Below are 13,993 nucleotides of genomic sequence, written 5' to 3' on the forward strand. Positions count from 1 at the left end.
AGCACAGAGGGCCACGGATGAACCTCCACTGACCGCAGCAACAGGTATCAGCACCAGCAGCCCGCTTTTTACCTGAGTCATGCGTGTGTGCCGCTGTTTGGGCCGTAAGTTACTGCTGGGCCTTAATGGGCTGTTAGATTGCTAGACTTTCCACCTTCCGGAAGCTGGATAGGAGGGCCCGAGCAAAACCCCCTCTCCATTCTCCGCCTCTCTCGCGGTCGTCTCGACGAAACCCCACCCACGCCGCCGTCGCGTTGCGCCCAGCGCCCCACATTTGCCATGGCCTCCACCGCGCGCCGCCTCTCCAGCATCTTCTCCTCGACCAAACCACGTGCCCGACCAACCAAATCCGCGCCCGCGCCCGCGCCCGCGCCTGCGCCTGCCCCGAAAGCGGCCGCCGGCGAGGCGAAGGCGAAACCCAACAAGGGTCGCAAGATGTCCATCGGCAAAATCGTGCGGACCGTCATCCGGCAGCGCGATCCGGACAAGCTGGTGTTCCAGTTCGTCGCCGCGTCGACCGCGTCCCAGAGATTCCGCGACAAGCACGGCGTGTACGAGATGGCCGTGGCCCGCCTCGCTTCCTTCGGCCGCCAGGACGCCGTCGCGGCCATCCTCGACTCCCAGAAGCCCTTCCTCGAGGCCTCCACCGAGGGATTCGCCACGCGCCTCGTCCGCCTCTACGGCCGCGCCTCCATGCCGTCCCACGCCGCCGCGACCTTCCATGACCTTCCGTTAAAGCACAAATCCGTCATGACCTTCAACGCCCTCCTCACCGCCTACGTCGACGCCGGCGACTTCGATGCGCTCGCCACCGCGTTCCAGCAGATCCCGGCCTCATACCCCACCATTGTCCCCAGTGTTTCCTCTTACAACATTCTCATCAGCGCGCTGTGCCAGAAGCCGGACCTCTCGGCCGCCCTCGACGTCATCGGGCTCATGGACAAGTGCGGTCTTACCCCCGAAGAGATAACTTTCAACACTCTGCTTAATGGGTTTTACAACAGTGGTTGCGTTGATGATGCCGAGAAAGTCTGGGAGATGATGAAGGAGAGGAATGTTAAGCCGGGTACAGAGAGCTACAATGCAAAGCTGCGGGGTTTGGTTTCCAATGGAAGTATTGAGGATGCAATTGGTTTGATTGAGATGATGCAGAAGGATGGGCCCAAACCTGATTCAGTGTCCTACAATGAACTTATTCGATGGTATTGCAACGAAGGCAGGTTGGATGAGGCCAAGAAAGCATATGTTGATCTGGTAAAGAATGATTGTGCACCAAATAGGGGCACATTTCATACCCTTGTGCCATGTCTTCTTGAGGCTGGGGAGCTTGATTCTGCTCTAAGATGCTGCTATGAGATCCTTAGTAGGAAGTGCAAAGTGCAATGCTCGTTACTGCAACGGGTAGTGACTGCATTGGTTGCTGCCTCAAGGGTGGAGGAGGCTAAGAGGATTGTTGAGCATGGGAGGAAGAACTTCTATCATCGGAAGAGTTTGAGGATGCCACCACATACTAGAGAAGACATGTGTTTGAAGATGCCACCTACTGGAGAAGACATTAATGCCAGGGGCGGATCCAGCAGTGGGTCTGGAGGGGCTCGAGCCCCTCCTACCGCTGGAAATCCCATGAAGCCCCCCCCCCCCCCCCCCCAACCACTAAGCCCCTCCTACAAATTTGTGGAAGAAGAATGAGGGAAGAAGAGCATGAAAGCCCCTCCTAAACTCAATCCTGCCTCCGCCACTGATTGATGCAGAAGCTGAAGCTGACTGGGAAGATTCCGCATTGGATGAAGAGGGGTCTGAGGAGGAAGGTGTGTCTAAAAATGCTTGATTAGGATATTCCATTGTAGGTTAGGCATCGATGTGCTATGGTGATGCAAACAGAAGTTGCCCTACTGTTTTGCCTGGCCCAATACAGCAGAATTGCATGTACAATTGTTATTCTGTAGTACTAATAAGAAATGGTTTGTTGCTTCACTGCTGTAAATTGATCAGTAAGAATACCTCTGCTCATTTTACATGACATTTACATCAAACCTTTCTTCCTAGAATTTCTAGCTTTGGCTTGTTTGTCACATGCTATAAAAATTGTTAGTTATATTTGTTTTAGTGCCTTTTTCTGTTGTAATCATTCTTGTGCAAGCTTTATATTTATTTGCATATACTGGTCTTTGATAATGCCACTGTTTGCTTTTGCAAGCAAATAAATATGTAACTCCTGAGCTGTTAACTTGATTGGCTATGTCAAGTTTCAAATATGGAAATTTGTATCTTATGGGAGATTTAATGTCAGTCTAGATGACAGCCTCCGTTTTATTACAGATAGTGTGTCACACACTCACACTAGAAAGTGGATATTTTATACCCAGAGCCATGGGCGGCGGCAGGGGTATGCCCTGTATGCCAAGGCATACCCATGATTTGAGACCAAATGTTAATAGGTATATATTATACATGTTATGTACATTCAGTCTACGAAGAAACAATACCCCACTAGCTCAGCAAGGGAGATACATGTTAGAGGGGGTGTTTGGTTACTTGAAGCTTGTCGGTACCTCTGGACTAGGGTACCCCCTCTTGCTGTGTCTAGTCGAGAGCCTCGTAGTTATCCTTGACTACGCGCTAACGGCCTGAGCAGCCGGACCCCCGCGGTCCGAAGCCCTTCTCACTTGGTCAGCGGCCCCAGACCCATTCCTTGCTAGGGAAGGGTTCGGTGACGCCGCGTGTCCCGGAGAAGGGAGCGCTCCGCCAAAACAGTCGGGGGCCCCGGACCTCCCACGGGGTCCCGGACCCCCATATACTATCCGGACCCCTCAGCGGGGAGGGAACAGACACCCCAAAAAATTTACTTATGTGAACATTATTAGCTCAGCTGCCCTTTGGGGGATTTGGAGACTAAGGAATGATTTTTGTTTTCAGCATCTAGAATGGAGGAATATGGGAGTCCTGCTGTTGAAAGTGGTGAGGCTGGCACAGAATTGGATAATTCTGTGCCCGGCCAGTGCCAACAAGGAGGAGGACCTCGCGGCGCATCTGGCAGATTTGTCTGCTATGGCAAAAAGACCAGAAATGATTCTGGAGGGGTGATAGCCATGAAGCTCTGCTCCGGCGAAGACTTGTTTTCTACTCCTGTGAAGTCGACAATGAGCTTGAAGGACTGGGTGTCGCAGGTGCGGGAGATGGATTTGCTCTCCGTTGGTGGTCCGACTGAGCTCTGGTGATCTTCAGTGGTGGTGTTCCTTTTTTAGCTCCTCTATTTTTTTCTACAGAATTGTCTCGAGTTTTTGATGAGCTTTCAGTGAACTGTGGGCTGTCCCCAGAAACTGCGCTGTAAATGTTCTCGTCTTTTACCACGGGGCATGAGCCCTAATGTTGTAAGAAGGAAGTTGAAAGGGATGCCGCGAAAGAGAGGCCCAGAGGAACTGAAAGGGTCCGATTGGATAGAGGGGGCTTGCATTAAAACGGTAAGGATTCAGTTTAAGTTTCTGGATGACTTACCAAAATTGTAAGGTCAAAGCTGTTAAAAAATTGAAAAATATTAGTAACTGAGGCTAAGCTCATCTCTGCACCTGAAAACCCACTAGACAAGTGAGGTCTGTGGTCTCTCGTTTGCCTTCACGATGTCGTACGTAATCAGCCGAAGCATCCGCCAGTCAACAAGAGTTAGGCAGGCACGCTCTAGACGCGACCGAACAGAAACAAAGATGGCTACTAAAACCCAGCTGGAACAGAAGGCTCCAAACTTGCAAAAACGTTGTCCATCGCAAGTAGGCCTGGCAGGTGGTGACTTTCGGGGCATCGTGATTAGCGAGCGCGCTGCGCTGAGGAACAGGGAATGGAAGCAAGGATCTGAAACACGGAATTGTAGGCGCGCGTGTACGTGCGGTCAAATGCGTGTGAGTGCGGTCAATGGAGCGGAGATTAATGCTGGCTGTGCTGTCCAGCTGTGTAGCTGATGCCCTGTCCGGGACACCCGAGATAGAAAAACTCAGGTATTAACTCTGGCGCTTAGCACTAGGGGTGTGTTAATACGGCGTCTGGTCAGACAGGTCCGTCGTTTGATGAGCCGGTAAAACTACTCAAGTTCTTTTACCAAACCCCGTGACGCAGAGGCGGGTTCACGGTCATCATCCCCGCGGCAGGGTGCTCCGAGGCCCGGAGGGTGATGGCAAAAGAGAACAGACAACCGGGGGCCGAGCTGGGGGCGCAGCAGAGTAGCAGTGTCAAGCTCTAGCCGTGTGTTTGGTTGTGGGTCGGGACGGGTTGGGATGGAGCGAACCCGCTCCCATAGCTGTTTGGATGGAGATGAGGAGAGAGGGTTGGCTCCAGAGGGAAATATTCCCCTCAGATGCGGGTTGCACTCCTCCCTCGAAATCTGGCGAACGGAGCCGCTCCAACCACGTCAGCGTCTCCCGCCGCCCTCTTCGTCTTCTCCGTTCGTTGTGCTCGCGACTCCCCTCCCTCCCATTCCTCTCTCTCCCCGTCGCTCCCACACCCTTGCCGGCGCTCCTCCTCCCCATCCCTCGCCGGCGACAGGATCCAGGCGCCACCAGCGGAGGGGCCACGGCGGGCGAGCGGAGCGGCCACGGCGAGCGGAGCGGAGCTGCTGCCGCGGGCGGGCCGAGCGGCCCCAGCGCGCGAGCAACCGCGACTCGGCTGGGCGGAGCTCACGGCCGCGGGACGGCGGGACAGCGCTCGTGCGCTGCGGATGGGGCAGGCGGGCCGAGCAGGCGAGGTGGGGGCAGCGGCGGAGGGTGGTCCCGCCAGCGGGGCGGCATGGGTACTGGGCGGAGGTCGCGCCGGCGGCGGAGCTTGCCCAGGCCGAGCGCGCGCTCCTCCGGCCGCGAGGAGGCCGCCAGCGGGGGGCCGGGCGGCGAGAGGCCGGCGGCGGGGGCCGGGCGCGAGGATGACAGGTGGGGTCTATTGGTGGCAAGTGGGACCCTCATTAACGGTGTTATCATGCCATCATACCCATATTCTCAATTCCTTCAACCAAACATGGAATCGGTTCACTCCGTTCCCAAAATCAAAAGTACAACCAAATAATGAATGTGTCGGCTCCGTCCCCAAAATCCGAGTTAGATCCAACCCAACCCATTGACCCCGCAACCAAACACACGGTAGGCTGGCCGCTGGCGGCGAGGCTGCTCGCTGGCGTTTTGAGCGGGGCGACGGGTTGAACCATTCACGAACGTCGTGCGAAAATGCGACGGGGGCAGGCGGCCATCGGCCACGCCGACGCGCCAGGAAGCCAGCGCGGCACCGGCGCCGCCGGGATCCGCCACTGTTGTCGCAGACGCCGAGACAAAAAGCGCATTGATTGTCCGGTTCAGACGGCTGGTAGCCATCGATGTGACAACGACATGGCGTCGCTGCCCGGTTTGCGCACGCAGGCACGCAGACGCAGCACTCCTTGCTTGGCGACTGGCACCACAAGATTTTCTCCTGATACAATAGGACAGGGCTTTGTTTAGGCCGTGTTTAGGTGCGGGCTTTGTTTATGCCGTGTTTAGGTGCGGTCTGTAAAATTTTTGAAAAAATATTTTTTTATATTTGAAGTACTAAATATAGACTAATCACAAAAATAATTACAGAACTCGTTTGTAAATCGCGAGACGAATCTAATGATTCTAATTAATCCGTCACTAGAGGTTATTACTGTAGCAATTTAGCGTCTGATTACAGCCTGATTAGGTTCATTAGATTCGTCTCGCGATTTACAGGCAACAGTAACAATGCGTTTTTTATTTCGTCTAGATTTAAGTCTCCATGCAGGTGCAGGAAAAAAATTTGGAAATTTGATTTTTGCATCTAAACACGGGCTTAGTTGCGCTGTGTAAAATTTTAAAAATAATATTTTTATATTTAAAATACTAAATATAGACTAATTACAAAATAAATTACATAACTCGTCTGTAAATCGCGAGACGAATCTAATAAACCTAGTTAATTCATCATTGGAGATTGTACTGTAGCATCACTGTAGCAATTTAGCACCTAATTACAGCGTAATTAGGTTCAGCTCGCGATTTACAAGCAAACTGTGCAATGCATATATTTAAGTCTCCATGCAAGTGTCGGAATTTTTTTTTGAAATTTTGAACTTCGTAACTAAACAAGGGGAGGGTTGAAATTGAAACACAAACCTTGAAGCACAAAATTTGAAAAGAAAAGGGTCAGCAGTTGCCGCGAAACTGGAACCTACTGTAGTCTATTCACAAATTCAGAGACGAACAGGCCAGTACGCGGGGTGCTTGGTTGCTCTGAAGACGATGGTGAATGGGAGGCACACATGAAAGCATGCACGTACCTACACTGAAACATGGACACCCGCATGGACACATCCGATCCCATCGATAGCCTAGCTGCAACAAACGGCAACGAAGTGGCAACCGAGACGCACTACAGAGAGCACAAGATATAAAAAGAAGAAAAAAGAATGGTTAATTGCTAGTAGTAACAACGAGGTGTGTCCCAGCTCTCGAGCTCGCTATGCTGGGCTACGGTTTGCAGATGACCACGAAGCACGGGAGCAGCGCCCTCGGGTTCAGCAGGTAGAGCTCCTCGATGTTGGCGTAGGGCCCGACCTTGCCGGCGAGCGAGTCGAAGCCCGTCTGCCCGGCGAACTCCCTGAGGTTCTCCAGCGGCTTGTGCACCCGCCCCGCGATGACCCTGCACACCAGCAGCGCCTTGCGCGCCGCGGCGGGCTCCCCGTCGTCGCCGGCGGGGGGCGGCGCCTCGATGGACTCGAACGCGCGGCCGCTGGTGGACGTGGTGAACACGCCCACGCCGGCCTTGCCCTCCTTCCTGGCGGAGAAGCCGTGCCGGATGATGCGGCACACGGCGCACTTGTCGGAGGCGCAGAGGCTGCTGCTGCTGCCCGAGGAGGCGCCGCCGCCGGAGCCGAGCGCGCACGAAAGCGTGGCGCCGTGGAAGCGCAGCAGCTCGTTGCCGTCGGCGAGGCAGCGCGGGTGCTTCTTGGGCAGCTTGCTGGCCTTGAGCTTCACGGCCTCGCGGAACTCCTCGAAGCGGGACAGCGTGCGCTGCGTGTTGTGCACCTTGAACACCCGCTCGATCCGCACGCAGCTGCTCTCCGACTTGAGCAGGCTCGTCCGGCAGATGATCTCCACGATCTTCCGCGACGAGTCCCCTTCCACCAGCTCCGTCACTGCACACGCATCGAAAACAAGTAGCCGGTTCAGAACTCGGAAGCTTGATAATCTCACTATCCTGTTTTCTCAAGTTGAAGTTTTCATGAACTACAAAAGAAGTTCAAAAGAAATGAACAACAAATGAAAATGTTCTGAAAACGTAGTAAGTTTCTGGTTACTGCATTGCAATTAAGAATCCTATGAATGGCTCACGTACATCTTAATGGAGAAAAAGCATGGAGTTACCGAGCCGCGTGCTACGGAACGCAAAATCCAGTAGAATCTGATGCTACAGGCTCGCAGTTATTGAAAAAGTTGCAAGCGTGGATTCGCAAAAAGGCAGACTCTTTATCTTTGGATGATCATGAATACGGCGGTGAAGCCCGAACTCTGTACCAGGTAGTTGCAAACTTTTTGGCTAAAAAGACGCGGCCGGCACCGCCCACCGCCCGCACGGCGTGAGGATCCACGGGGGACTGTGTGTACCACCACCGAAAGCTCAAGATGCAAATGCGGGCGCAGATGCCGGCGGCGGCGGCCTCACCTGCATGCTTGGAGAGGTGGTGCGCCTCCAGCGCCTCCCACTTGCCGAACTGCTCGCCGCACCGGTGGCAGCTCAGCCCGCCGGAGCCCTTGCCGGCGTCGGCCTTGGCGGCCTCCTCGCAGGACGCGCGGTGGCCGGCCGCCGGCACGGAGCCGTTCCGCTCCAGCAGCACGTTCGGGGACCTCGGCGGCGTGCAGCGCACGCCGCCGGCCCGCATGGAGCCGCAGTAGTGGAGGCCGTGGCCGGCCCAGGCGGGGCCCGGGGTGCCCGGGCGGAGCGTGCCGACGAACGACGACACGACGGCGCCGTCGGCGGCTTGCGCGGCGGTCCCGACGGCGCCGAGCCCCCCGCAGCCGCCGAAGCCGGTGATCTTGAGCTCGCAGCGGGAGTTGGTGCTGAGCACGACCTCGTGCGCGATGGGGTTGAGGAACTCGCTGCTGCCGATGGACCGCGGGCTGCAGCTGGGCGGCTGCCCCGGGTGGCGCTTGCTCCCGTGGATGACGTCCCGCAGGTTGGCGATGGAGCGCGAGCACCCCGACCGCGGCGCGGCGCGCTTGGTGGCGATCGACGACAGGTGCCCGGCGCCCGCGGCGGGGCCGGCCGCCTTGGCCCTCGGCACGTGGACCTCCGACGGCTCCGAGCGGCAGTGCAGCGACCGCTTGAGCGCGAACCACACCGTCGGCGGCGGCCCCTTCCCCGGCGCCGCCGCCGCGGCCTTCTCCTCCTCAGCAACCCGCGCGACGCCACCTCCGGGGGCGGCGGCGGCGGCAGCGCTCCCGCGCCTCCTCCTCTCGCCCATCGCGTCGCGGCGTCGGTGGCGCGCAGCCTCGTCGACCGTCGTCCGTCGCTCGGCGGCCGGTCACGGCATTACCTGCGGCAGGGCGGCGGCATCCGACGCGAGGGAGCGAGGCTGGCGGAGGCAATTAAATCCTCCTCCTCCCTAGGCTGGCGGAGGCAATTAAATCCTCCTCCTCCCGTTGTTCCAAAAAAATTTTCACCTTCCCTTTGAACACATGTATGAACCACTAAATATAATTAAATAATAAAACTAATTATACAGTTAGGATGTACACGACGAGACGAATCTTTCGAGCATAATTAATGCATGATTAGCCATAAGTGCTACAGTAACCCACATGTGCTAATGAGGTCAAAGGTCTCAAAAGATTAGTCTCGCGGTTTTCGAGTGAGTTCTGAAATTAAGGCGTGTTTGGTTTGCCGCCTACGGCGCCGCACCGCGCCACACCTTCCGCGCCGCAGGTGTGGCGGCCGAATCGGCCGCCGCGCCTTAGGCGCGGTGCGGCGCCGTAGGCGGCAAAGCAAACAGACCTTTAGTTTTTTAATTAGTGTCCGAAAAACCCAATCGACATCTGATCAAAATATCGATTTGATATCCAAATCTTCTAATATCGAAAGCTGGGTCCATTCCGCGGGCGGGCAGCGGGTCCACGTCGCCCGTTAGCCCATGAGCCGTCGGATTTGCTCAGCTCGCGATGACGACCGTTCGATTGCAGATCATATCCAGGTCCCCCGCCCGTTAGCTGTCCACCCGCGCTCGGAATCCTCGCGAACCCTCCGGCTCTCCGCTACCGCGCCGCCCCTCCGTATCTAGCCCGGCCCACCGCTCGCCTCTGGCAGCGACCGGCCGCGCCACACCCGCCCCCCCCCCCCCCCCCCCCCCCCGCCGCGGCGTAGCGCGTCGCCAGGCCGAGCGCACTCGGAGCCCAGAACCGTCCCATGCGTCGATCTTATCCTCGCGCCACCACGTTGTGGACGGGGGCTGCGTTTTTGGAACTAAACGGGCTCGGCGCTCGGCCCCGCGCTGCTGGCCGGGCCTGCTACTGTCCTGGTGGTTTGCCTGGCGTGTCGGTGTTGTCCGCCGGGCCGAGCTCAGCTCAGCTCGAATAGTTAAGGAGGATACGAGGGCGGTGGGTGCGCCGTGCGCGCGGCGACGACCTGTGACCCGGCGGGGGGGGGGGGGGGGGGGGTCGGTCACGCAGCTTGACAGCGAGGCTAGTTTCCGGACCCAAAGCCTGCCGTACAGAAAACGAAGCGAAGCGAAGCGAAACGAAACGGGTGCCGCGAGGACGGCCGCCGCGACGGGGACCAGGCCGACACGTAAGAACAAATCCGTGCGAGGGACCGCGCGGTAGGCAAGGCCATCCCGTTGGGGGGCGCTCAGGACAGGGACCCCCGGGGCCGGGGCGGCCGTGGTTGCGAGCACATCAGCGGCGACTGGTAAGGCCAGTCCTAATGCAATGCAAGTTTTATAGAGATTTCATACACATTAAATGAGGTGTCACATAGGTAAAAATGATGATATGGCAAGAAATTTATGAAGAGAGAGAAGAAATGAGTTTCATCTAGATGAAACTTGGGTTACACTGTTTCCAAGACTATGAAACTTGATGAACTAGCATTGGGGGCTAGAGATTTTCATCTCATCTGATTTCACCCAATCACGTTCATAGTAATTAAATGTAATGGCTCGCCTATGAAATCGTGAAATGAAACTATGCATGATGATATATCACTCTTAGTAATAGTATATTGAAACCTTGCACTAGGGGATTAGCGTAACCGAACGAGATCGCCGAGGCCGTGATCCGCGCCGCCGGGTACGGGACACGGCGGCCGGAGGCCGTGGTTGCGTATGCTCGATTTGGTGGAGCTCGGCGACGACGTAGCCAGTCGAGCTGCGTGCTTTTATCCAGTTCCGGATGCGGGATGCGTGGCCGTTCCGAGCTCTCCCAGGGCCCTGCTGCTCTCGTCTTCGCCTTGCATGCCTCATGCCATGGCTGGCTGTGGAGCTACGAAGCACAGTGTTCATTTAGCACTATCATTTGCAGTGATTACAGTGTTGGCTCTGAAATAATGCAACAGCAGCATGTGCGGGGAGGGCATACCTTTCAAAGGCAGACCGCTCGGGGTTAGCGGTTAGCGGATCGGTCCTGCGATTCTGCTACAAGCAAGTGAGCAACGGCTGCCCGGTGAGTGTGTGTCAGTGTGTGTCTAATGACTCTTGACCACCGGTGAGTGTGAGTCTGTGAGAGATACCTATACACATACCGATCACGCGGGTCACGACAAAACAAAGGCCCGGAAAGTGCTGCCGGTGTACGAGTACGACCATGTATACTGGCTGTCTGAAAAGTCAGGATCGGAGGAAGCCGTGCGAGGGGGGCCATGCGTTTCTGTTGTAACGGTAGTAGTATCAGCGTAGCGTAGCAGATACGTACACGCGGCGTACAACAATACTATTGTACAATAGTATGGTCCTCCAAGGGCGGGGACGCCATCATTGTGTTGGCGGTAACGACAAGCGCTGCAGGTGCTCACTTGTGCCATCCTCCGTGCCCAACTGTTTGTCTTAACTCGCCGTGCAGTCTCGTACTACGGCTAAACCACCAGGCTCCCGTGGGCCGTGGCCATGGTATCGGCCGACGCACCTCCCGCTGGATTGCTGGAAGAATGACACGAGCAGCGCAACCATAGGTGAACCCGAGACGCATACGGCATACGTCACCGTCGTCAATGTGGCAACTCGCATCGCAGCTAACCATTCTCTCATCTGGGTGGTGGGGAACGGGCAGGGACGGTGAGGTGCCAAACCACTTGAGAAGTTGAGAGTTGAGACGGGGGCGGGGCTCGTGTTCTTTCTTTTTTCCAGGACATGGAGAGGTGGCTGGTTGTTAGCTAGGCCATTCATGCCGGGTTCAATGCCCTCGCTTTTCCATGCCTGGCGCTGGTACTGCGCTGCGCTGCAGACACTTGGCACTGTTTGCAGGTTAATCATTCGTGCCAAGAACTACTGGAGTACTAGCATAGTAGTTTAGTTTCCCAGCTACTCGGCAGGTTGTCAATTTGTAATAAGCTCTTGTTTAGATGCACTCAAAATTTCAAAATTTTACGAGATTTTCCATCACATTGAACACATGTATGAAGTATTAAATGTAGCTAAATAAAATAATTAATTACATAGTTTGGCTATAATATGCGAGACGAATTTTTAAGCATAATTAATCTATAGCGGGACAATAATTATCAAATACAAACGAAAGTACTACAGTACTTTACATCTAAAACTTTTCGCAGGTAAACAAGGCCTAAGTGAATGAATTGAAGACCACGCGCACGGAACCGGACACTACTTCTCTGGAAAGTAGAACCGTGCTCGCTGAAGCAGTGCTGCGCCAGGAAGGAAGGAAGCCGATCGCCAGATGGCGGAATTGTTCAGAGTTTCCACGCACTCCTCGTCAGGTTTGGGCATCATCGATTGCAGTCCCCGACCCCATCATAACCGCTCTAGTAGAGCCTAATCCGTCGTCATTTGATGGAGTGGTAGTAGCTTGAGACAAATTCGCTGAAACTGGCCGGCGCTAGGAAAAGTCGAAATCTCCTGAATCAGTGCTTAAAAGCTGTTCCGTTTTTACGGGACAGCGCTTGCAGTACGCGGCATCATTGTGAACGCAACTACAGCTAACAGAAAGAAAAAAAATGAACGAGGTTCTAGAGCCCTGGAACGAAAATACCACGGCGCCTCGGTCAAAGGTCGCCGTCGATGATAAGTAGTGGTTAGGACTAATCGACCAGCTAATGATGTCGATTTCTCTGACAACAAAGTGATAAACTCTGTCTGCTCCGAGTTGGGAACTGTACTGAACCGATACCGACGCAGCATTCGAGACACGCTCGCTGGGCAAGCTTTTGCTGCACAATGATGCGCGTACGGCTTTCAGGTGGAGTACGTAGAATTTTTTTTCCTTCTCTCATTTTCTGTTCGGGCGTAAATTGTCGCTCGCTTTTTAAAATTTTGGAAATACAGTGACACCGCCTCGCATGACTACTGTACAGGTACATCAGTACCTGCATTTTTGCTGTTGCTGCCGCAACTGTACGCCAGCCATGATAGATTCCAGCTTTGCGCAGCCGGGCAGGCAGGTTTGCTGAGCTGAGCAAGCTCCAAGGCTATCGCCGCTCCTCGTCGGCAGCGGTGCGCCGGTCCCGTCACGAGGATGTCGTTAGCTCCGGCGGGAGCAAAGATGGCTGGACGTAGCGTCACTTCACTTCCATCGACTATCCGATAATCCGAATCCGAATGATGCAATGTATAACGTCCAAGTCCAAGTCGAATGTGCGGTGCTCCGTCTCGGACTCCGCCAAATCCAATCTGTAGTTCGGCCTGGCCCATTTTCTGAGGGGGAGGCCCACACCGTCAAACTTTGGGCCCCAAGCTGCCGACCCAATGGAACTCGTGACCGTCAAGGACGGATATGGAGATAACCCCCGCGACGCCCATAGTATAGACGGCGCGGCGGCGGGCCTCGTCAGTCAGGACTAGCGGCGCAACTAGAGCAAATTGGACGAGGATACGCTTATTTTGTAGGACGACGTTAAAGCGCGACCGGTCGCGTGTGTGCTTTTGCCTTCCACGTGTACTGCATCTTTTTCATGCGCTTGTGTCTCTCACGCGCAGTACTTATTACTCAATGCCTAGTTTCCCCCTTGATATCTGATATCTAGGTGATGTCATTTTCAACCTTTCTAGTATAAAATAACTTTCTAAAAAATATTTTATCTCCTTCGTACGAGCTCTGTTTTGAATACCGATTGCACCATTGTGTTCTACGTGATAAGACGGTCAAAACTAGATCCCACTTACATATATTTTGATGATGTTTTCAACTGGTAGCAAGTTGCTATATGTTATAGCCACAAAAACAGAAGTTTTCATACACATAAGTTGCCACACAAATAAGATAAAAATTGCCATATAAAATATTTATAAATTACCATATAAATAAAATTGTCACAAAAACTTAATCTGTCATAAACATAAGTTGCCATAAACAAAATCTATCATATACATAAGTTGTTACGAACACAAAATGTCATACATATAAGTAAAAAAAAGTAAATATCGAACTCATAAGTTTATATATAAATTGTCATAGAAATAAAAGTTGTCATATACATAAAACAAAACTTGCTAAAAGATAAAATTTATTATGTACATGAGTTGTCGCATATGTAAGATATAAGTTACCAGACATATAAGATAATAGTTAGAAAAATATTTGTAAGTTGTTAAAAAAATAAAGCTGGAATAAAATCATAATTTGTTATGAACATAAGTTGTCACAAAAATAAAACCGATATCATACATAAATTGACATAAACATAAAATATCATATACATGAGTAGTATTCCTTAATCTAAAAAATGCACATGAGAAGTAAAAAAAAGTTATTATACACATAAGTTTATATATAAACTGTATAAAAATAAAAATTCACACATA

The 13,993-nt window shown here is 53.6% G+C and overlaps 2 protein-coding genes across 3 annotated transcripts; one reads left to right on the forward strand and one right to left on the reverse strand.

Annotated features, from left to right (window-relative positions):
* The first annotated feature begins 215 nt into the window (after nt 1-215).
* On the forward strand, nt 216-3,428 carry LOC120676971 (pentatricopeptide repeat-containing protein At3g13160, mitochondrial-like). 2 transcript variants are annotated; one of them, XR_005676059.1, is made up of 2 exons: nt 216-1,808; nt 2,917-3,428. XR_005676059.1 is itself a non-coding variant. In XM_039958317.1 (1 exon), the coding sequence occupies exon 1, from the start codon at nt 280-282 to the stop codon at nt 1,687-1,689; it is 1,410 nt and encodes a 469-aa protein (XP_039814251.1). In that variant the 5' UTR covers nt 216-279; the 3' UTR covers nt 1,690-2,022. The 2 variants fall into 2 exon arrangements, 1 of the variants encoding a protein (XP_039814251.1); XM_039958317.1 differs by lacking the exon at nt 2,917-3,428 and having other exon boundaries at nt 216-2,022.
* Nucleotides 3,429-6,255: 2,827 nt separating this feature from the next.
* On the reverse strand, nt 6,256-8,631 carry LOC120676704. Its single transcript, XM_039958034.1, has 2 exons — nt 7,693-8,631; nt 6,256-7,165 (listed from the first exon to the last, which is right to left on the reverse strand). The coding sequence occupies exons 1-2, from the start codon at nt 8,489-8,491 to the stop codon at nt 6,498-6,500; spliced, it is 1,467 nt and encodes a 488-aa protein (XP_039813968.1). The 5' UTR covers nt 8,492-8,631; the 3' UTR covers nt 6,256-6,497.
* Between the last annotated feature and the right edge of the window lie 5,362 nt (nt 8,632-13,993).

Source organism: Panicum virgatum, chromosome 5N (assembly GCF_016808335.1).
Source record: "Panicum virgatum strain AP13 chromosome 5N, P.virgatum_v5, whole genome shotgun sequence".
Lineage (NCBI taxonomy): Eukaryota > Viridiplantae > Streptophyta > Magnoliopsida > Poales > Poaceae > Panicum > Panicum virgatum.